The following is a 20,859-nucleotide window of genomic DNA, read 5'->3' on the forward strand; positions in this document are numbered from 1 at the left end:
TGGCTTGTTATTTATTGTTGCAGCACTTTAATTTTACTTTGATTCCAACCTCCATGTCATCTAACAATAATTTGCAGTTGCAAGTTCATACTCCTGAGTTACAGGGCATTACCAGTGTCTTGCAGGATTATAGCAGTGTCTTTGAGTTTCAAGGTTATGGGACTGTTCATGTACATGTCTTCTGCCCAGGTGTGTATTAATTGGATCTTTGACTATTTCTAAAAATTTTAGTGGGAATTTGTTGATAAGTCATATAGGTGTGTTTCCCCTTATTGTTTGATTGGTCTGATGAGACTTTGCATCAGGTTTTCATCTTTTTATGGAGTTCCTTAGGTCACTGCAATGACATTTTGTTATGATGAGCATCCAATACTAGAGGTTGGCATTCAATATGATATATAAACTCCTATAACTATGACTAATGTTCAACTTATGTAAACTACATGATGATGCCAAATCATAGGAGCTCTTTCCATCTCTTAACCATCATGTCATTTGACACACATGCTTATCACACTCAGAAACATCATGAGCCAAATTATCTGGCTTATCATGGTCTCTTAGACTCTATTGCTTGGCAGCATACTAGTAATGGTTTTGAGGTTGCCAATCAAACCAACCAATCTCCTTTTATAGGTGTTCTCACTGGCTGTATTTCTCCTTTCTGACTTAAGTATGGACCAGCTGGTAATCATATCAAAAAAGACACCAGTCCTCTTGCCAAAGCTAAATACTAGCTTTACCTTACTTGTCCTGCTGACCACAAGCTCAGTATGGACTTTGACACTGGGATGTGTGTTTTGGATACTCTCCAAAACCAAGTTGGGACCACCAAGGAGCATAAAAATATGATTGTCAAGGATATTATGGGTAAGATGATTCACATGGTTAGAAACGTGTTTGAGAAAAGAGTGAGTTCTCATGAATCATTTGCTGTGAGTTATTATGCTCACTTAAAATAAGAGAGGATCATGCTGGATTCTCCACATGGTCAGAGCCTCAAAGGAGCACCTCAAATGGATGAAGAAACTCAGAACTGGCCTATTGCAGAAGAACTTGTAGGTGAACTTGATGAGTTAAAGTACACTTTTCAAGCTGATCTTCTTCCCTTGTATCATGATGGCCACCTTGTTGAACCTTCTCATGCACAGAATGTGATTAATGGCGCCATTGTTGAAGTTCACTTTGGCATTCTTCACTGGCACATTAGTGACTTCAACATTTTCCAGGCCAATATTGAAAAAATCATCATCTTAAAACTTGGATACAGACATCACACATCTAACTATAAATGTCTACACCCCAATGATACAGTTTCTGAACCAGAGAAGAAAAAATCATGTCATGATGAAGATGCACATTCTTCTGGGTCTCAAGTATGAATGTAAGCTTCACTTGCCATCTTCTATAACACATTGACCATCAAAATTCTCACAGCAGTTCTGTTACAATCATGTACACCCCTATTCATTTTCTCTCTTCACCTTATATTACATCACAAGCCACATGATGCCACCACTAGGCTTATCTCTGACTCATATCTTGTATTACATCACGGTTACCATTGCTGTCACTAGATGATCTATTCTTGGTGTATAGCATTGGGGCAGCCTTGATGCTGCCATGGTGTACCTGAGTTCTACTGCAGGGACATTCCTGCACAACTCCTATTCAAGCACAAACTGAGTCTTTCTACTCTGATCCCCAAGCTCAAGACCTGGAACCTCTGCAGGACCACTCCAAGCACATCACCCATATCCAGCATCTACACTTCTCTCAGTGGCAAATATATTGCTTTATGAAATGTATTATGATTGGTTTCATTACTGGAGCCTCTTAGGCTGTTACAGAGCAGTAGACTGGAATCAATCTCAGATCATCTTGCATGTCAAGGTAGGCATATGAAGGATCTGTGCCAACTCCATTATTGACAAAACTTACACTAGATGTCATTATGCACAATTTATAGTTGATGCTATTCTGGTGCATGTGCAGGGCTTCAGTATATGATGTGTCATGTGTTTTTAATCAAACATCATCTAATAAGTTTGGTGCCTGCAGCCTTCTCTTGACAAGATCAGCTGATGGAGTCATGCCTTCCTTGTATTGGTCTGCTTATGGTAGACTAAGGGTAACTTATTGAGATGGTTTATGACCTCCTATGACCTTGCAAGCAAAGTCAAATTAATTATGATTGTGCTCAAGGAGCAGCACCCGAGTCAAAATATTTGGTGTAGTTTGGGTACCCTCAACACTAGCAGGACCCTTCTTCCTTCTGAATGATCTTCAACATCATGTACACCTACTTTGATGTCAGTTGAATGCAACAGTTTTCTTGGACTTTTATATAAAATGTACGCAAGTCAAATGATATGAGGCCTGAGCCCAGGGTCTTTTATCAATGCTACAGCAACTTGTTCAAGAGTCTGGTTGAAGCATCAGGAAAACTTGTACAGAAGTAAGCATATCCAAAAACTCTGCAATGAACTGCATATTGTATGATCAACCACTGTACCAATGTGAAAGAGACAACTCACTGTTGCAACGATATGTTTGGTCCACCAAACTCATCTGGGGAGGGTCACTGGCAATACATAACATCACCAGTGTCCTATTGGTACAAGGCACAAAGGTGAGTTGTGGGGTTAAATCCTGAATGCAAGACAACTCATACTCACACCCATCACACATCTAAGGCCTGGGCAGCATGTATCGTGTTCCATGCTGCTTGAGCCACAAAGCCCTTCTGCAGTTGCACATGCACTGACAGACATAGATGGCGTCAAAGCTGCAACAACTGCAAGGAGAAATGAGAAACACGTGGCTTGTGCTAGGTTATATGGGATGTGTCAAGAGGAACAGTAGCTCTTTCTGCTAATGGCAAATGGTATTAGGAAGATGGCTTGCTTTTATATCCTAGTAGAAAAGATGTTTTTGCAAAGTACTTGGCATTTGGATCAGAATGGTCGCGCTGCCAGCAGACTTCAAGGTGAGAATATAGACAGAGCTGAAGGTTGGCAGATAAACAATCCAAAGCATGTAAACTGTAGACACATGAACTTGACATGACCACTAGCATTAGGCTATGTAGTGGCTCGGAGACACCCCAAATAGTGTCAAGCCTAGTCATGGTCAATATATTAAGCACAATTAAATGCATACATGTGCAGAAGGCACAGGTGAAATCCGAGACCTACTAGCACTTTCATGGCATCTGGTCTAGGAAAGTCCTAGTGCATAGCCATGATAGAGGTTACTGCACATGTCAAGAAGTGTGAGCTCTCCATGGAACCAGTAAGCATCTGCTTCTGACACACATAGCCTAGATGCCCAGAACTCCTCTAGACCCATTATCTGCATCATATGATTTCACACACAACTGTGGAGTGATATCAGTATTTGCTGGAGCTGGATCCAACCACATGCATCAGCAATGAAGCTGAAGAGTGGTACTCACTTGATGGTTGTCTGTGTGTACTAGAAATCCTGCCACTGACAGTCAGGCCATAAATTAATCATGTCAGGAACATACTTTGCAAGAGATGAGCTCCAAAGAATATGAGCCTATTGAGGCCACAGCTGGACAAAATTCCCACTACATCAGTAGTCCATTATTTCTTTATTTGGTGCTGTATTTGATTGAGACAAAAAGTAACTGCAGAGTGATTTTTGCATGACATTTGTAAATGTATTCACCAGTTATCCAGAAGATTGGTGCCATCATCCATCTTTCCAGCTAGTATTTGAAAAAGATGTTCTTGAGTATCAGTGGCTCAATGCTTCAATTATGATCAAAACAGGTATGGCACCTCACCTCTATCTTGGCAGGTTTTATGATGAACTCAGACTACTGCTGGAGGACATCTGGTATGGCATTCAAGGAAGTTCTAGTCTTAATGACACCAGCCAGCCCATTGTGACGATCATATTCCCACTAGGCTTGCAATGGCCATCTTTTGATATAGGTGATGGAAAGGTGCATCAATACATGATGTCATATGCCATTCCAGACTCTCAACTCTAAATCCACTTCTCCAGATATCCGGATCCGAGATCCAGATCTCAAATGATCTGATCTATCTTTATCTCCCTTCCAGAATCCAAACCCTATATCAGCGCCCAACTCCATTTAGACTGCCCCTGTCTCCGGACTCCGGTTAACCATGTTTCCCTTTTGATTATTGATCCGTTACATACATTTCATTTCCGGTGTTCATTATTTGTGATCCATCCTACTTACTAATAGACTTTGCATATGCTTCGTACATAGCCTTTATGTTTGCTGACTGATTCCTATATGATACCTACAGTATATAAACCTCCTGTAACTCTCGGAAATACTCCAGTTGGAATATCATCTTAGTTCCTGCTCATTCCTGTGTCCTCCGGACTCGAGATAAGTCTCTTGTCATATTCCGAGTCTTAGGATTGCATCCTAGACTACATTTCTGACTCTACCTTAAGGGTAGTCCATCCTCTGTTAGTTTCTAGTCCGGACTTCGTCCGGATTAGTCTTATCCGCTTGCCCAGGTAACATCCGGACGTCCATCAGATTTATCTCACATTTCAGATCTGGACGTCCGTTATCCGCCCTAGTCAAATCCCAGAAACTCCGGACAACTGTTCTAGCCCCTGGAAATTAAGGGCACATACTCGGGAAAGGGGCACAGCGTATGAGCTGAGGCCAAGCCCTTGTGATCCGACCCCCTTGAGCACGCAACCTTAACAGTGCTTCAGCAAACTTATCACCAAGTACCAATGAATCAATTGGAAGTGGTGAGAGATATATCTGTCCCCATAACCAGCTAAATATGATACCACTTCAGGTGTGCTGAATTCCTGTTCATGGCTGAGAGCATTGGTGCATCACTGAATCAGTTGCTTGTTGATTGAATGTAGATCAGCATTCCAACTTTTGTCTTTTTGGTGGTATGCAACTGTTTTGGCCAGTAGAGCCGATGCATTGGTTGAATGCTGTTGTTGTTTGGCAGCATATGATGAGATATACCAAGAGATATGTTTGGTTCCTTCACCATTAGTGATGAGTTTGCAATCGTGATTGGAGTGTGTAGCCAGCAACAACCAAGGGTTCCAGTTGTTCATGAATGAGTAGGTTCTTCATGGACCCCAGTTACCTTGTGAATCAATCCAGGCCTCTGGAGCCAATGCAAATGGTGCTTGGCATTTACATAAGAGGCAACCTTTGTATACTTTCAAACATTCAGGCCCACATTTGTGAATTTGAACAGTGCAAACCAATTTCACTTCAACACTTGGGTGTTTGGAGTTGAAAGTATGAGAGCAAGGATATAATGGATGGGAATATGATATGGCTTTTTCTTGAGGTGTGATTGTGAGTGACTGCTTGTTTAAATGATCATGTGTCTGTTATATCCCATATGCCAGACATAGATCCCATCATATTCCCACGCTTTCCAGACCTATTTCCGGACCCCATATCCGACTCATTCCCAGATCCCCTTCCACTGTGTACTCCATATCTAAGCAGGATTAGCTCTGCTACAGAATTATCCCTGAGCTCCAGACCTCCAGATCTTTACTACTAGCCTGATCCATACACCCCTATCCTGTCCACCCTATGCACATTCTGTCCAGCAAGACATCTGGACTTTACCTCCTCTTGGATTCCAGACTACATCCACCACCTCACATATCTCGGTCCTGTTTCTGCCCTGTCTTCTGGATCCCCAGATCTCTGGACCTCCGGATATTAACTGTTACTATCTCCAGACCTATTCCCACCCTCCATTGTCTTAATAACTGAGGGTCTTATATAAATGTGTGTAAAATGCAATGACACCACAATTACACTAGGATAAGACTTCTTGCCAGTCCTTGATTAACACAGTCTACAACTTTTCTTCTTTTGTGGTAGATAACGTGTGAGTTCTTGGGAGGCTCGCTAAACCAATCTATGTGATTAACTTAGCTGGAGCTTTTGTGTTATATCCCAACTTATAAACTTGTCTAGGATAAACTGTCTAGACACTGGAACATGGTTCCTCGTTAAGATAATTCTCTGTAGAGACTACAGTCTCAAATATGAATATGTTGACCAAAGACTGGTTGGTCAAATAGGCACAGAGTGGTGAGAAACTGGTCTCACAAATGAACAGATTGACCAAAGCTTGTGTTGGTCAATATCAGAAAACTAGGTGAGAAGCTGGTCTCAAATAAACTAAGTTTCTATTGTAAGAAACTTATGTAATCTCAAGGGAATGTCTTTTCCCTGCACTTTGTACTTCAAAGGGGCTTTCTTTGTAAGCAACAATCTTCACAGTGAGTAGCTCAAACTGAGATTCAAATGATTGCAAGTGGGAGATCCTATTTTTTGGGGGAGAGAATGGGCCCTCCTTATATACATTTTGTGTGGGAATATTATGTAAGTAAAAAAGCGGAGCAATGACATCAGAAGTGGAGCAGAATATTCCAGAAAGTGGAGCAGAACATTCCAGAATATTCCATAGGTGGAGTAATGACATCAGAGATGAGTCATTGTGGAGCAGAACATTCCAGGACAAATGACATCATAACTTTCAACAGAATACTTGCAGGAGTATCTGTGAAGCCATATGACATCATTATGACATCATACCCTGTAGGTACAATTTTGTGAAGTATCTGATGGGTCAGAGCATCCCAATAGAAAAATAAATCAAGGAAATACTAGAGAAAACAACTCAGAAATAATAATACAATAACAAGACACAAAACACAGGCTTTTTAGATAGGTTTTTGTAGGCTTTGAACTTTTCTCTATGGTTTTCTCTAGCCAAAGTGAATAAGCCAAAGGCAAGGCAATACCTTAACCTTCTTGCTTCACAATATCAACTAGGTCATTATGTGATTCCCATCTCACAAATGACTTTTCTTCAAGATATAATAAATTCATGAATCACAGAGGGGAAACTGAACTATTTGACCAAGGTTTGAAACCAAGGTATGGGTTGACTAGCCTGATGCCTAAGCTAACAGACTTTGTCTTTTTAGGGGGCTACCTAGTAGTCATGTCCATGCATGATTCCCAAATCATGCAGGACACTGTCTGAGATCCTGTGCCTATCCCCATTTAGGCATCTCTGCCTTTCTGGTTCTCAGTTATCTCTCTTTCCATCTTGCTGATTGATCCTTGCACTAGTTTCATCTCCAAGTTCATTTACTTATGTTCCGTCTTATTTACCAATGTGTTTCCGCATGCTCGTACATAACCTTACTCCTTTGCTTACTGATCCTCTTGGATAGCCTCTAGTATATAACCCCTGTACAACTACAGTAGAGTCCTCAGTCGGGAACTCTCCTGAGCATTTCCTGCATTCCTCCAGAACTCTCCTGCGCTCCTCTGGAAGTCCTCCTGCACTCTCCACCAGAGTAGCCAGCCTCCAGAAGTCCTCCGGACTTTGTTGGACCATCATTGGACTTCCTCTGAAATGACGGGCACATACTTGGGTAAGGGGCACAGTGTACGAGCTGAGGCCAAGCCCCTCTGAGTCAGTCTCTCTCTCCTTTGAGCATGGTTCTTAACAGGCCTAGGGAATCCATCCCTAGGCCTTATGGAAAAGGACAAACTCAGATGGACTGAAGTCTGGAAGAAGATTGGGCAAGTCTAAGGTGATATTCAGACTGAGGACTCTACTGTAGTTGTACAGGGGTTATATACTAGAGGCTATCCAAGAGGATCAGTAAGCAAAGGAGTAAGGTTATGTACGAGCATGCGGAAACACATTGGTAAATAAGACGGAACATAAGTAAATGAACTTGGAGATGAAACTAGTGCAAGGATCAATCAGCAAGATGGAAAGAGAGATAACTGAGAACCAGAAAGGCAGAGATGCCTAAATGGGGATAGGCACAGGATCTCAGACAGTGTCCTGCATGATTTGGGAATCATGCATGGACATGACTACTAGGTAGCCCCCTAAAAAGACAAAGTCTGTTAGCTTAGGCATCAGGCTAGTCAACCCATACCTTGGTTTCAAACCTTGGTCAAATAGTTCAGTTTCCCCTCTGTGATTCATGAATTTATTATATCTTGAAGAAAAGTCATTTGTGAGATGGGAATCACATAATGACCTAGTTGATATTGTGAAGCAAGAAGGTTAAGGTATTGCCTTGCCTTTGGCTTATTCACTTTGGCTAGAGAAAACCATAGAGAAAAGTTCAAAGCCTACAAAAACCTATCTAAAAAGCCTGTGTTTTGTGTCTTGTTATTGTATTATTATTTCTGAGTTGTTTTCTCTAGTATTTCCTTGATTTATTTTTCTATTGGGATGCTCTGACCCATCAGATACTTCACAAAATTGTACCTACAGGGTATGATGTCATAATGATGTCATATGGCTTCACAGATACTCCTGCAAGTATTCTGTTGAAAGTTATGATGTCATTTGTCCTGGAATGTTCTGCTCCACAATGACTCATCTCTGATGTCATTACTCCACCTATGGAATATTCTGGAATGTTCTGCTCCACTTTCTGGAATATTCTGCTCCACTTCTGATGTCATTGCTCCGCTTTTTTACTTACATAATATTCCCACACAAAATGTATATAAGGAGGGCCCATTCTCTCCCCCAAAAAATAGGATCTCCCACTTGCAATCATTTGAATCTCAGTTTGAGCTACTCACTGTGAAGATTGTTGCTTACAAAGAAAGCCCCTTTGAAGTACAAAGTGCAGGGAAAAGACATTCCCTTGAGATTACATAAGTTTCTTACAATAGAAACTTAGTTTATTTGAGACCAGCTTCTCACCTAGTTTTCTGATATTGACCAACACAAGCTTTGGTCAATCTGTTCATTTGTGAGACCAGTTTCTCACCACTCTGTGCCTATTTGACCAACCAGTCTTTGGTCAACATATTCATATTTGAGACTGTAGTCTCTACAGAGAATTATCTTAACGAGGAACCATGTTCCAGTGTCTAGACAGTTTATCCTAGACAAGTTTATAAGTTGGGATATAACACAAAAGCTCCAGCTAAGTTAATCACATAGATTGGTTTAGCGAGCCTCCCAAGAACTCACACGTTATCTACCACAAAAGAAGAAAAGTTGTAGACTGTGTTAATCAAGGACTGGCAAGAAGTCTTATCCTAGTGTAATTGTGGTGTCATTGCATTTTACACACATTTATATAAGACCCTCAGTTATTAAGACAATGGGTATATCCAATAGACTTTGTATTGCAAATGATAGTGTCAATGAAATTGTAAAAAAAAACACTCCACAAGCATGGAATCAGTGAGTACTGGGTGGAACAAAATAAGTGCTGGGTGAGATAAACTGGGGGCGGGCACAGTCATGGAACCATAAGTATTGTGTAAGCAGGTCAAAAGATGAGCTCACACACAGCCTGAGAGGGGGGGCACAGTAGAATGTAGGATGAGTTGGAGGGAGGGAGGTGCTGGGTGGTGCAACCTGCCTCTGCATCTTCAGCTTCCAGGGATCTGATGTACATGCTTGGGTCTTCCCACCGCTGCAAAGGATATAATTCATCATAGTTGTCGACAGTGCCACAAGACAAGCAGACAAGTGACTCACCAATAAAGATATGGTGTAAGGTGGTGCAACCTGCCTCTTCATTGTCAGCTTCCAAGGATCTGATGTATGCACTTGGGTCTTCCCACCACTGCAAAGGATACAATTCATCATAGTTGTTGATGGTGCCACAAGATGAGTGGATGAGTGGCTCACCAATAAAGGTGGGATGTGTGTGGAACCTGGACTAGAATAGATATCCTGTAAGATAAGGGTATATGTTAGTTACAACTTTCAATAGGTAAAAAAATCACTTACTTTGGGTGGATGGTACCCAGAAACTTGAAGCATGATGTCCTGCTCAGTCCTGCAGGTGAGCATCAAGGATGTGAGGTCAACAACAACAATGCACTCAGTGTGAGATGAAACATCAGAAATTTCTGAAAATTAAAACTCTGCCACATTCAATGTCACATATGGCACCAAATGCAAATGAATAGGAGTTTTGATCCCCTTGAATCCCACCTCAGTATGCCTCACACATCTGCATGCAAAGAGCTCCTCAATGCTGTTAACAAGGCTGCCCTTGCACTAGCCAAGTTACAATTCCAGAATGAACTGCTTAATGATTTGTCAGACTTAGACTCTGGCTCTGATTCAGACACTGACTGGCTTTCTACCAATGATGATGACACCAATATGTCTGTCACAGACAGCTTCCTAACCCCACCCTCCTCAATGGCCTCTCTCTCTGGCTCTGGCTCCTCTGATTCTTCTAGCAATGAAGATGAGATTGCCATCCATTATGATAGGCTCCAACACACCATCGATGCTTTGCATGATGAGGTTCAGAGGGTACATGTAATCCACAAGCCTGATGAGTCTCTGCCACAAGCTCCTCAACTTCACATGCTAGTTCACCATGAGGAACATCACCCTGAATTGTTTCAGCAGAAACTCCACATTAATCCAGAGATCTTCAACAATATCCTCAATCAGATCTCTGATCACCCTATCTTTCAGAACAACTCCAACAATCCTCAGCTCCCTGTCTCCATCCAGCTTGCCATCTTTCTCAATTGTGCTGGCCATTATGGCAACACCATTACTGTTGAGGATGTTGCTCAATGGGCAGGTGTAAGTGTCAGGTCAGTGGTCAATTGCACTAATTGTGTGATGGTGGCACTGCTTGAAGTGCACAATCAGTTTATCTCCTTTCTGGAAGATAATTCTGAGGATGCCCACCTTGCTCAGAAATTTGCTGAGGTAAAGACATGTCTGGAGTGGAGGGGTGGTTATCTCACCATCAATAGCTCAACAGTTGAACTTTTCACCAAACCTGGCTATTATGGGGAGGTGTTTTTTGACAGGAAATCCAATTACTCCCTTGGTTGGCAGGTAAAGTGTTCTTTCTTATTTTTTTTTGGCAGATAATTTAATTTAATTCTAGGCAATTATTATGCCTCACAATCTCTTGATTGTGGATTATTCTCTTGGACATCCAGGGAGTGTTCATGATGCATTCACCTTTCAATCCACTTGCCTCTATGAGGAGCATGATGATCTTCTTCCTGATGGCCACTGGGTTTGGGCAGATAGTGCATATCCCTTGGAGCCATGGTGTATTGCCCCTTTCAAGAAACCACACAATGGACAGTTGACAAAAGACCAGAGAACATTCAATTATCATCTATCTAAGGTATTTATTTGTTTTATGGCAGCTTTTCAAATAATTTAAATTTATTTAGATTCATGTATGTGTTGAACACATGTTTGCTGCTTTAAAGGGGCAGTTCCAGTCTCTTCAAGAGCTGCAGTTCAAGATTCAGAAAGAGAATGATCTGAATTTTTGTGTGCAGTGGATCAAGTGTTGCATAATTCTCCACAACATGATCATCTGCTTCAAAACTCAGTGTCACAAGCAGGATGGAACATATGCAAGCACTCTGAAGTGGGCTTGTAAAGAGGGTCAAGATTTCATTCCTCAAGATGTCAAGGGTCCAGATGGTAATGATATTGTGGGCGACAGGTCATATAAAGGAACTCCTGGTCAGATCACTCGTGCAAAGCTAATGGATCAGCTTTTTGACAGTCCTCAATCAAGTGCACAGTGGAGGGAAGGGTAACTCATGCTCATATTAAAGTACTACTAGTAGTACACTTGTAAAGTAAGATGTATGTAACATGTAACAACACAACAAAACAATGACACAACAAAGACACTAAAAAAATGACAGTGGTGATGGTGATGAGACATCAATGATGACAACAACAGTGATGAGAAGATGATGATGAGATGGCAATGATGAAGATAAGATGACAATGACAAAATGATGGTGATGACAAAATACTCAAGTGCTCCTGCTACTACCCTACATCTTTGCTGATACTGAATCCAAAGATGCAAGGTCTCTGCCTCCTTGTCAAGAACAGTGGAGTGTGCCTTGTGCACTCAAATGTTGGCTTCATGAAGGCAAATTTCTGTGGCTCTGATCTCCTGCTCTCACTAATGGGTGAGGACAGCTTGAGATGCCTCATGTGCACATGTATCACAAAGCCAGTTGTATTTCTTGGTCTCCCACTGATTTTCACTCTTCACCAAGAGCTTCACAATGAACCACTGATACTTGGAGTCCCAAAGGGACATGATGTCAGACTGAATGCTCTCAAGTTCCTCCATCAAATTCTCCACCTGATCCTGCACATCTGACTTAGCTTTCTTCTTCTTCTTGCCACTATCCAGTTGGGCTGATACCAATGTCTGTGAGGTTGAAGAAGATGATGGGGTCATGTTACAAGTTGTGGATGAAGGAGTCAACAAGTTGCACAACATCGACAGCAGTTTGTAATGCCCCTGGATGGGCAGCTGACCAAATGCAGCATGACTGTGGTAAGGGTTGGTAGGTGCCTTTGTGGGCATGTGGAATGGCTGTGGGTCAGGAGGGGGAGATGGCAAGGGCAATACAAAACTGCACCACTTTTTCCCTGCAACTTTCAGGGGACTATTGTAGCCCATCATGTCATCTTGCATCAAGTCATCATCATCCTCCTCCCCCTCCTGCATCATGACATTGTCCTGCAGGTGGTCCAGAGCATCACCAAGGGGTGATGCAAAGGGATCAGAATGATGCAGGTCATCAGTGCAAGAGAGGCTGTGAAGGTGGGCCTGTGGAGGGTCAAAATGAGGAGGGGGGTGTGGTGAGCAGCAGGAGGACCAATATAATTATTGGGCAGAGGGGGACCAGTAGCAACATCAGGGCCAGTGGGTGAAGGGGTATCAGGGAGAGGAGGTGAAGGTTGGAGAAGACATGGGTCAATCAGAGGATTGCTGCCAAGGGACTGAGTGCTCATGCTGCAGGAAGTCTGAGGCTGGGGCTGGGGCTGGGGCTGGGGCTGAGTGGCACCTGGTGCATGTCTCAAGGTCCCACCAGCAGTTGCACCACATGATGGTTGCACAAGTGCATACATCTGACCAGTGTGATCAACACCTAGCCTCAAGGAGTGTGACACCACTGCAAACACAGGGCTCAAGTGACAGATACCATCAAGGTCCACAAACCACTTCCATTCAGCACAAATTTCAACTACAAAAATGAAGTCAGACAAGGGCAAAAAATTAGCAACAGAGGACTCACTGCAGATTCATGTGCTTGTCACCAGGTAGTATACCAGCTCCAGTGGCACCTAATCTAGCCTTGAGTTTTTTGTATCTAACTTTGAGACTGAGAATTTAAGCATTGATCAGCATACATATGTAAGTATAAATAGGAGACTACATATCCCACAATGTGGTTTGTGACTAAATTGCAAAATTTCTTTGGATTCTGATGGTTCCAGTGCCATATTTGGCATGATTGGCAAATATGAGCTTGGCAAGGACAACATAGATGTTGCTCTTGTCCTTGCCTGATGCCTGTTCACCATCAGTAGAAGCCATTTTCTTACCCTTGGAATAGAAGAGAATGCAACTATCAGCAGGGTGAGATGTTATGTGATCTACAAGGATATCAGTAAGAGCATCTTCTTTCCCCCACTGAACTGTGATCCTGGGTCCAGGATCACTTGAGACAGATCGAATGGATGAACTGGATGGAGGGGGGGGGGGGGGGTCATCCATTCCCCTCAAGCGCAGATGGGTGTTGGCTTGAAGTTGTGCAGACCAGTGAGCACATTGACTAACAGCAGGCATGTGTTTCTAAACTCCAACAGACTGACTTTCAATTGCAGGTATTGCATGGCTGTGTTTTGTTAGAGTAGCCGAGTTTTCAAGACATTTTAACCGAGCTTCAAGATTTATCCTGAATACCACTATTACATATCACACTGCATTGTGATAGACCTTGCTCCGCAAGGTAATTCTTATTATGTTGCACAGAATCCAAGAGGTTGAATATGCCACTGAAGTCAATGGTGTGTCAACTTGGGTTGCAGGTCTGACAGGTCCTACAATGCTGGTCTGTTGATGTGATGGGACAACCTAGCAATCCATTTCACAGTTCCTGTACCTCGCATTGGTGCTATCAATGGCTGGCTCTGGCTAGTTGTCATCCCCAACCATGATCATATGCCTGGAAAATTGGTCCAGCGGAAGCAAAGTCTATACCAACATGAAGGACCTACGAGTGCCAAGCTGGCAAAGGTGCCAAAGCTTACAGATATGCTATCTTTCTTACACCCAGCTCCGTGCCTCTTTTTTCGTGCTATTGACGGTGGATTTTGGATTTAGCCATTGTCGAATGATGATACCTTGGGGATTGGTTCCGCTGAAGCAAAATTCAATGTTTGGGTTTGCGCAGGAACAGGCGCTCGCCACTTATTTTGGCACTAACTCAGCATCGCGAATTTGGGGTGCTAGTGCCCGCCTCTCAATTTTTTTATGTTACGTCCCCGACCCTCTGCTGGTATTAAAATCCCAATGCCTGAGCCTAGCCCAAACCACATCACTTTCCCCTCGCTTTCTCTTGTTCGAAATAAATTTCGACCGTCAAAATGAGATTGCCTTCGTATAGATCCTCTCACATGCTTCGTTACCACCCGTACCCTCGGGTGGGCCTGAGCCAGCGTGAAATTCTAACGGTGAGCCCTTGAGAACGTTTTTCTAGTGCCATTATTAACCCTTCTTTTCAGTACATCATTGAGGAGAATGACGCTTTGCTGATGAGCCATGCGACCCTCGGTACAATGCTATTTGTGAACATATTCATTGTGAAGCATATCGACGACCAGCTCAGCAACCACAACACCGAATACGAGGACACCCTCAACGTTCTCAATCTCGCACGTTGCCTCTCCACCCTCTTGTAGCCTTACTTACTCTTCAGGCGCAGCCTGATAATGAGGAGCAAGAGGAAACTGCTCCGAATCTTCTAGAGGCGGCGGGGGTCCCAGAAGCAGGTGGTGGACTTTGTATCAGGCGTCGGAAACTGATGACATTTATTATCGTACGTTATCCAGCGTTCTTTTATTCGCGTTTCCTGACTCGCGTCACGTCGAAGGTCGTTTTGTTATTCGTGGTAAGGAATCTCGCTTTCAACGCCCAGTGCGCCGCGTTTCACATTATGCCCAGTTTAAATCTTCACTCGTCGTCTGTCGACTCCCTGTCAACTTGTATATCATAAATTTAACATATGGTTGCTTCTTATCACTCGAACATGCTTTACGTTGCTGCTAATAACGTCGTTCTTATAGTTATCACGCCGTCATCGTTTTGTAATGCTGAAACGGTTTCTATAATATTAGCCAAGGTTCTGGTGACTGATCCTTGAAGCTTTGAAGCTCGATCCTTCAAAATGCAATGAACGGTCAACATGACACGCCGGCTCTGCCCCAAACAACAGTTATTATGGTGTGTATATTAGACTTCACTGACATCCACAAACAATGGTTCGTGGATTGTCTTATGGCAAGATCTCAATTTGCTGTCGTCCGCCGCCAGCAGAGCTCTCCTGTCCACATGTGAACAAAACCGAAGTGCTACACTTTTTAACGGGGACTGGTGTCGACCTTGTGAGATCGTTTGTCAGTGGTTTGGTTTGAAGTGTATGGATTGGGCAATGCCACACAACTGCAGCGTCAAGCTGTGTCAGTCTTAAATACAGTCTAACTTATGAAAAGCTTCGGGAAACATCGAGAATGCAATCATAAGGCACATCGTCAGGACTTCTACGAGGCATTAATTAGAACCCGGTCGTCGTCGCGCCTCCAAAGTCAGGAGGGAACCGCTCAGGCGGCATGCCCATCATCGGATCTCCTCTTGCTCCAGCAGCTGTCTTCGCTGCCACAGTGGAGTGCAAGCCCTCCAGGGCTTCTGTCCACCTCTCAAGTGCGGTATAACGCTTCTTCTCCAGTGCATGGCTGTGATTGAATCAGTATGGGGTGTATAAAACAGCGATTTGCTCACCTTTGGTCGAGTTCAAGGCGCATGCCGACTTGGTCAATTCGACCATCAACCTTTCCCTCGAGAATAAGCCCAATAAGGAGTTCCTCGACTTCGGCAATTTCAACGTTAAGTTGCTAAATGGCTATTAGCATCAAAGATAGTTGCAAAGGATCGAAACAGCTACTTTGGCGAGGAACGAAAGCTCCAGTCTCGTATAAGGCTTGATGAGGTCGATCAAGTAGGACGTGCGCAGACTACGCAGAAGTTCGCCGATATATGATCTGATAAATAGGTCATCCATGATCGTTGACCGATTATCTGCTGTCACGTTGAGTACAGTGCATTGGATACATGAAGGGCTTTACCTCGTAAGATTTTCTCAGCCAAGTGAACTTCTCTGCGTTGATAGGCATCTACAAGGTCAGTCATTGCCTTAATCTGTGAGTCATTCTTGTACGGCTTTGTCTCCTGGGAGTCAAATGGGTTGACTTCAGATCCAGTGAGCATGTTTGCGAGGACAAGGTACTTGAGGACCTGGATGCGTTGCGGCGAGCCGGCTTCATCGTAGTTGCGGAAGGACTCGAAAAAGTCTTCCGATGCACGATTCCACTGTCCTACGATAGCGTTAGACATGAGTGAGGATCGCAGGGTGAACAATAGTCACTTTCTCCCATCCACATCTTGCCTCCGCACTCCTTGATAACACCCATGATCCGTGGATGTGGAATTGCAGAACGCACACTATTGGATGCATTGTATATTTCCTATGTTCGGCAATTTGATTAGGTCTGAATGATTGAGTGGGATATGAGGCTGTACCTTGAGTTTCTTGACGTTACGCATCTCATTGTGCATTTGAATCTCGAGTGCATAGATCTCGAGGAGCTGTGTTCCCCGTTGCGACTGGTCTTCGCTATCCATGGCAGCCTTGGTCGTGGCGTGCAAGTCGCGGATGAGCTGGTTGGTAGAGACTGTTGAGGTCATATACATATATACGAAGATAAATGATGAGTACCTTCGTCAAACGTCCATACTCTTTTCGATCTAGCCAAAGCTTCGCCAGTTTCAAGTTCGTTTTGACAGACAGACGCTAGAAGGAACACCAATGATTCAAAAAGTATATTGCACCATTACAGTACTCACATCATTCTTTGCCTCTTCAAGCGCATCTTTGGTTACCTGGTAGAACTTTTCTAGTACATCCACCTCGACGGGGCCACTCTTCCCACCACCAACATAATCAAGGATGCCATTGATGGTCTTCTCAGAGTAATTTCGTGTGACTGCAGACTTGGTATAAGTGAGGAGCTGTATGTAGGTCTTCAAGGCATCCGCTGGCCGGTGTAGCTGTAGGAAGAGGAGTTTGGTAGATTGCTTCAGAGCCTTGAAGCCCCTGGGAGGTAACCGTTAGCATACAGTTTGATCAATGGGCAAGGAAACTATACCAGTCGCCTTTCTCTGTTTCCTGGTCCACTATAGTACGAAAATCTTTTAGTGCTTCCTCTGGAGTATCTTCTTTCTTCGCTTGAAGAAGAAATGCATCAACAACTTCTGCTGTACACTGGATTACCCACATTTTGCAGTATAGTACATGTTCTCTACATCGGCACTTCCTGATTCGTTAGCCTCGTCTCCATCAGAGTAGTCGAAGCCGTAATCCTGTAAAATAGCTCGGGGTCAGCATAACGTCCAAGGGGCTGATCTTGAAGGGAGTGCGACCTCATCATCACTGCCCTGCATATAATCGGCATCATCGTCATCCATCGTGAATTTAAGTTATGAAAGGGATGCAGTAAACGACGAAGTGATGGACGTGTGCAGCTTCGTGTTGAGGTGGCGCGCTATACGCAAAGTCACAAGTTCTCCCCTTAATGCAATCTGTATTGAAAGTGCACAGCATTGTCATTTGAACGTGAACAAATGTTACTGGATTCCTGGAAGGCGGATTCAAGACTTGTTGGCTCAAAGTTATATTCATATTCGAACAGTGTTATATTAATTCTCATCAGAATCCTGGATAATGGGGTAGATTGACCATGAAGGATATGAAGAGACGCGGAGACGCTCAAATAGCTATGATAGATTCGGAAACTGAAATGCTCAGCAAGTGAGGCGCACAGTTTCATGAACCAGCCGCCTCGTCAAGGGAGGATAACCTCAAGTCTGCTCTCACTGCCAAGAGGCTAGTGGGACGTGAACACAACATTTGGGCAGCAATGTGCATAATACCTGATAACATTCTGAGCGCAAGTTACCTGACCTGTAGGATCCAGCAATTTCACGATTAAGACGTGAATCGTGCTCGGATAGTAACGAGTGCATAACGGAATCAGCTTGCACACAGGGTATAATGCTCCAGTGTTTCCGCCAAAAAGACTGGACTCACCACACGAGACACGCACACAGATTTTGGATAAATCTGGCAGGTACATCGCTAGCAAGCTTCAAAGTTAAGTGAATGAAGTAGCAGCACATCGCCAAGACCATATGATTGCCGGCGCTACCTCCACATAAGAGTGGGGGTGAGTAAAGAGCTTTCCCTTCAACGTCAAGGACGTTAGTTGCTTCCTCAAGGCAAATCTCGGCATGTCCGACAAAGCGCCATATGCGATAAATGCGTCATGAGTGGTTGAGACCCACTAAATTCATAACAAACTCCTATAGACCTGACAAAATTGTGAGCACTCGTAGCCGGCAAATATATGGCACATCGTAAGGTCTCAACAAACAAAGAGACCGATCACATGCTCTACGTATGCACCTCCTGATAACGATGGAAGCGTCCTGTGACTGTGCCTGCGAGATGATGCAATTAATATCTGCCTACACCAAAAGTGATGGACATACTCATGCCAAGGGCCTCTGGAATGCCCTCCATTCATTAGGCCAGCCATTCTTCGGCGGTGTATCTGTTGGTATGCGGAGTTCTCTAGGGAACAAACCCCTCACTCTGGACTCGACAGCTCGTTTCTCCGGTTCAGACATACTCTTCATAGCTTCCACCTCAGCCAAGCTCCTCGCTCTTGGATCCTCTTGCTTGTTTGCTTCCCTAAACAGCCTCGAGTCAATCTCTTCCAGTTCCTGCATTGCCTGTCTCATGCAATTAAATTTGCGCTGCAACTCCGCGTCCCGTTTCTTGCGTAGGTGTCTCTGATGGAGGAGCCAAGCGCGCTCAATAGTCTCGTGCGCTTGCACAGAGGGAATCGCGCGCTGGAGAGCGCGTGCGACATCAGGGCGCCATGTACCAGTAGGAGAGGCTTTATTGCGGATGTTCGGAGGGTACAAGTAACGGCGGATGGTATCTTTTTGTGGGTCGGAAGAAGACACCTCGCCCTTGCGAGTTGAATAAAGCCGCGCAACTATTCCGCGCAATTGGAACGGCTTGCTGTTCGATTTCAAAAATGAGACCGACATGACCTGCAGCGCGCGACAGTGAAGTGAACGGTGAGGCCAACAAATTTCATTACTTTGTTCATTTTCCCACGGCTGCTTTACTTGAAATTCTCAAGAGCAACCGGCAACTGTGCTGACTGAACAGAACATGTCCTTCTCCCTTGGGCTGCTCTGTCGGCAATGTTGCCATTCAGTTCTTAGTCCAGTAAGTACCTACTTGTCTGAAATGGTCTGATCTGAAGTTGTGCAGCGCCCAGCCCTCGTTCGAGAATTTTCTTCAACACCTATCCTAGCCCTACGGCGAACGAAAAAGATTCCGGTGCTCTCCAAGAAAGCCCTTGCAGCAAAGGCAAGAAAGCGTGCAGCGAAGGCTCGCAAGCACATATACGAGAATGAGAAAATGACTCTTGAAAGCGCTATTGACGTGATCCGTGTATGTCCCCCGAGCCTTCTTACAACTCATTAACCAAAGATCTCGGCAGGCGGTTGAAGTTGCTAAAGCAAATGCTACATACGAGCTGGTAATCAAGACTGCCATGTCCCGCGGATCTATTATTCCAAAGGGCCGTATTGCTCTCCATCGTGAAACTAAAGCTCGGCCCGAAGACCGCATCCTTGTATTTGCTGAGGGCCGTCAGGCAGACGAGGCAAAGAGCGCAGGTGCACACATTGTCGGTGGAATTGAGCTAGCAGATGGTATAATCAGCGGCAAACATCATGCAACCACCATTCTATGCTCCACAGCCCTCATTCGGGCCATCACCCCAAAACTCGGACGTATCCTCGGCCCGCGTGGTTTGATGCCTTCCGAGCGTCGAGGGACAGTTACGGATGATTTTGCCGGCTACTTGCGGCGACTTTCTGGCACTACAGAGTGGAAAGGTGACAAGAATGGCGTCATTCGTATGCCCATTGGTAAGGTCAGTATTTTTGTCAAGGCCGCGTCCGATGGCCGTGATCTGCCATGTCTAAACACATTTATTTACCGACAGCTCCACTTTCCGATAGAAGACGTAGTTAAAAACGTCAAGCAATTCGTGACCGCTGTCAAGCGGGTGACCGGGAACCAGAGAGATACCGAGGAGAAGGGAAAGAGCAAGAGTGTCAAGCCCGGTGAGTTTCTCTGCCACTTTGACCTTTTCCGGTGCTGACTGAGCGACTAGTCAATGCCATCACACGTGTAATGTTGAGCTCAACGCAGGCGCCCAGCATCCAGATATCGGACATTTGATAGAGCAGTGTTGATCGGCTACTAGACTACTATACAATGAAAGTTCCGATTTCAAATATTCTGCTTGAGAGCCGCTAATGTGCTACTTACGCATCCTTGCACAAATCACCTTTTCATTGTCACCAACCATTCAGAAGTGCGTTCACGTTCTATGGTAGATGTTTCATGAAGTGAATCTACCGCCATCCTACATTTTGGGGCTCCTTGTAGGAAGGGCAGAGAGATAGGCTAGACAGTTCACGCATTAATTGTCCCATGGTACGATCACACAACACGTTGAGGCGGCGTGTGTAACACTCTCCGAGATGTACGCGGATCGATAATGACTGATTGACAGCGTGATGATGGTAGCTAGTTGA

The 20,859-nt window shown here is 44.2% G+C and overlaps 7 protein-coding genes across 7 annotated transcripts; 3 read left to right on the top strand and 4 right to left on the bottom strand.

The window, feature by feature from the left end:
• Positions 1-773: 773 nt before the first annotated feature.
• Positions 774-1,382, top strand: BJ212DRAFT_1482686 (uncharacterized protein; the record flags this gene model as incomplete). The annotated part of the gene is made up of 2 exons (XM_041340466.1): positions 774-911; positions 966-1,382. The coding sequence occupies 2 exons, from the start codon at positions 774-776 to the stop codon at positions 1,380-1,382; spliced, it is 555 nt and encodes a 184-aa protein (XP_041191090.1).
• Positions 1,383-8,834: 7,452 nt separating this feature from the next.
• On the bottom strand, positions 8,835-9,878 carry BJ212DRAFT_1301134 (uncharacterized protein; the record flags this gene model as incomplete). Its single annotated transcript, XM_041333087.1, has 6 exons — positions 8,835-8,955; positions 9,045-9,112; positions 9,370-9,495; positions 9,561-9,638; positions 9,714-9,758; positions 9,816-9,878. The coding sequence occupies 6 exons, from the start codon at positions 9,876-9,878 to the stop codon at positions 8,835-8,837; spliced, it is 501 nt and encodes a 166-aa protein (XP_041191091.1).
• Positions 9,879-12,003: 2,125 nt separating this feature from the next.
• On the bottom strand, positions 12,004-13,686 carry BJ212DRAFT_1482688 (uncharacterized protein; the record flags this gene model as incomplete). The annotated part of the gene is made up of 4 exons (XM_041340467.1): positions 12,004-12,663; positions 12,750-13,081; positions 13,155-13,219; positions 13,298-13,686. The coding sequence occupies 4 exons, from the start codon at positions 13,684-13,686 to the stop codon at positions 12,004-12,006; spliced, it is 1,446 nt and encodes a 481-aa protein (XP_041191092.1).
• Positions 13,687-14,286: 600 nt separating this feature from the next.
• Positions 14,287-15,271, top strand: BJ212DRAFT_418713 (uncharacterized protein). Its single transcript, XM_041343148.1, has 4 exons — positions 14,287-14,573; positions 14,625-14,774; positions 14,825-14,938; positions 14,993-15,271. The coding sequence occupies exons 1-4, from the start codon at positions 14,487-14,489 to the stop codon at positions 15,113-15,115; spliced, it is 474 nt and encodes a 157-aa protein (XP_041191093.1). The 5' UTR covers positions 14,287-14,486; the 3' UTR covers positions 15,116-15,271.
• BJ212DRAFT_1516788 (PCI domain-containing protein) lies at positions 15,204-17,640 on the bottom strand (the record flags this gene model as incomplete). The annotated part of the gene is made up of 11 exons (XM_041341681.1): positions 15,204-15,851; positions 15,898-16,010; positions 16,061-16,194; positions 16,242-16,490; positions 16,541-16,640; positions 16,696-16,833; positions 16,892-16,966; positions 17,020-17,269; positions 17,322-17,400; positions 17,451-17,535; positions 17,596-17,640. The coding sequence occupies 11 exons, from the start codon at positions 17,638-17,640 to the stop codon at positions 15,674-15,676; spliced, it is 1,446 nt and encodes a 481-aa protein (XP_041191094.1). The 3' UTR covers positions 15,204-15,673.
• An 850-nt stretch (positions 17,641-18,490) lies between these two features.
• Positions 18,491-19,511, bottom strand: BJ212DRAFT_418774 (uncharacterized protein). Its single transcript, XM_041343149.1, has 2 exons — positions 18,724-19,511; positions 18,491-18,672 (listed from the first exon to the last, which is right to left on the bottom strand). Exon 1 carries the CDS (start codon positions 19,288-19,290, stop codon positions 18,724-18,726), a length of 567 nt encoding a protein of 188 aa, XP_041191095.1. The 5' UTR covers positions 19,291-19,511; the 3' UTR covers positions 18,491-18,672.
• On the top strand, positions 19,418-20,852 carry BJ212DRAFT_1516794 (ribosomal protein L1; the record flags this gene model as incomplete). The annotated part of the gene is made up of 5 exons (XM_041341682.1): positions 19,418-19,474; positions 19,520-19,702; positions 19,752-20,189; positions 20,262-20,382; positions 20,433-20,852. The coding sequence occupies 5 exons, from the start codon at positions 19,418-19,420 to the stop codon at positions 20,498-20,500; spliced, it is 867 nt and encodes a 288-aa protein (XP_041191096.1). The 3' UTR covers positions 20,501-20,852.
• Positions 20,853-20,859: the final 7 nt, after the last annotated feature.

This window comes from Suillus subaureus (assembly GCF_016647635.1).
Source record: "Suillus subaureus strain MN1 chromosome Unknown BJ212scaffold_24, whole genome shotgun sequence".
NCBI classification, from domain to species: Eukaryota; Fungi; Basidiomycota; class Agaricomycetes; order Boletales; family Suillaceae; genus Suillus; species Suillus subaureus.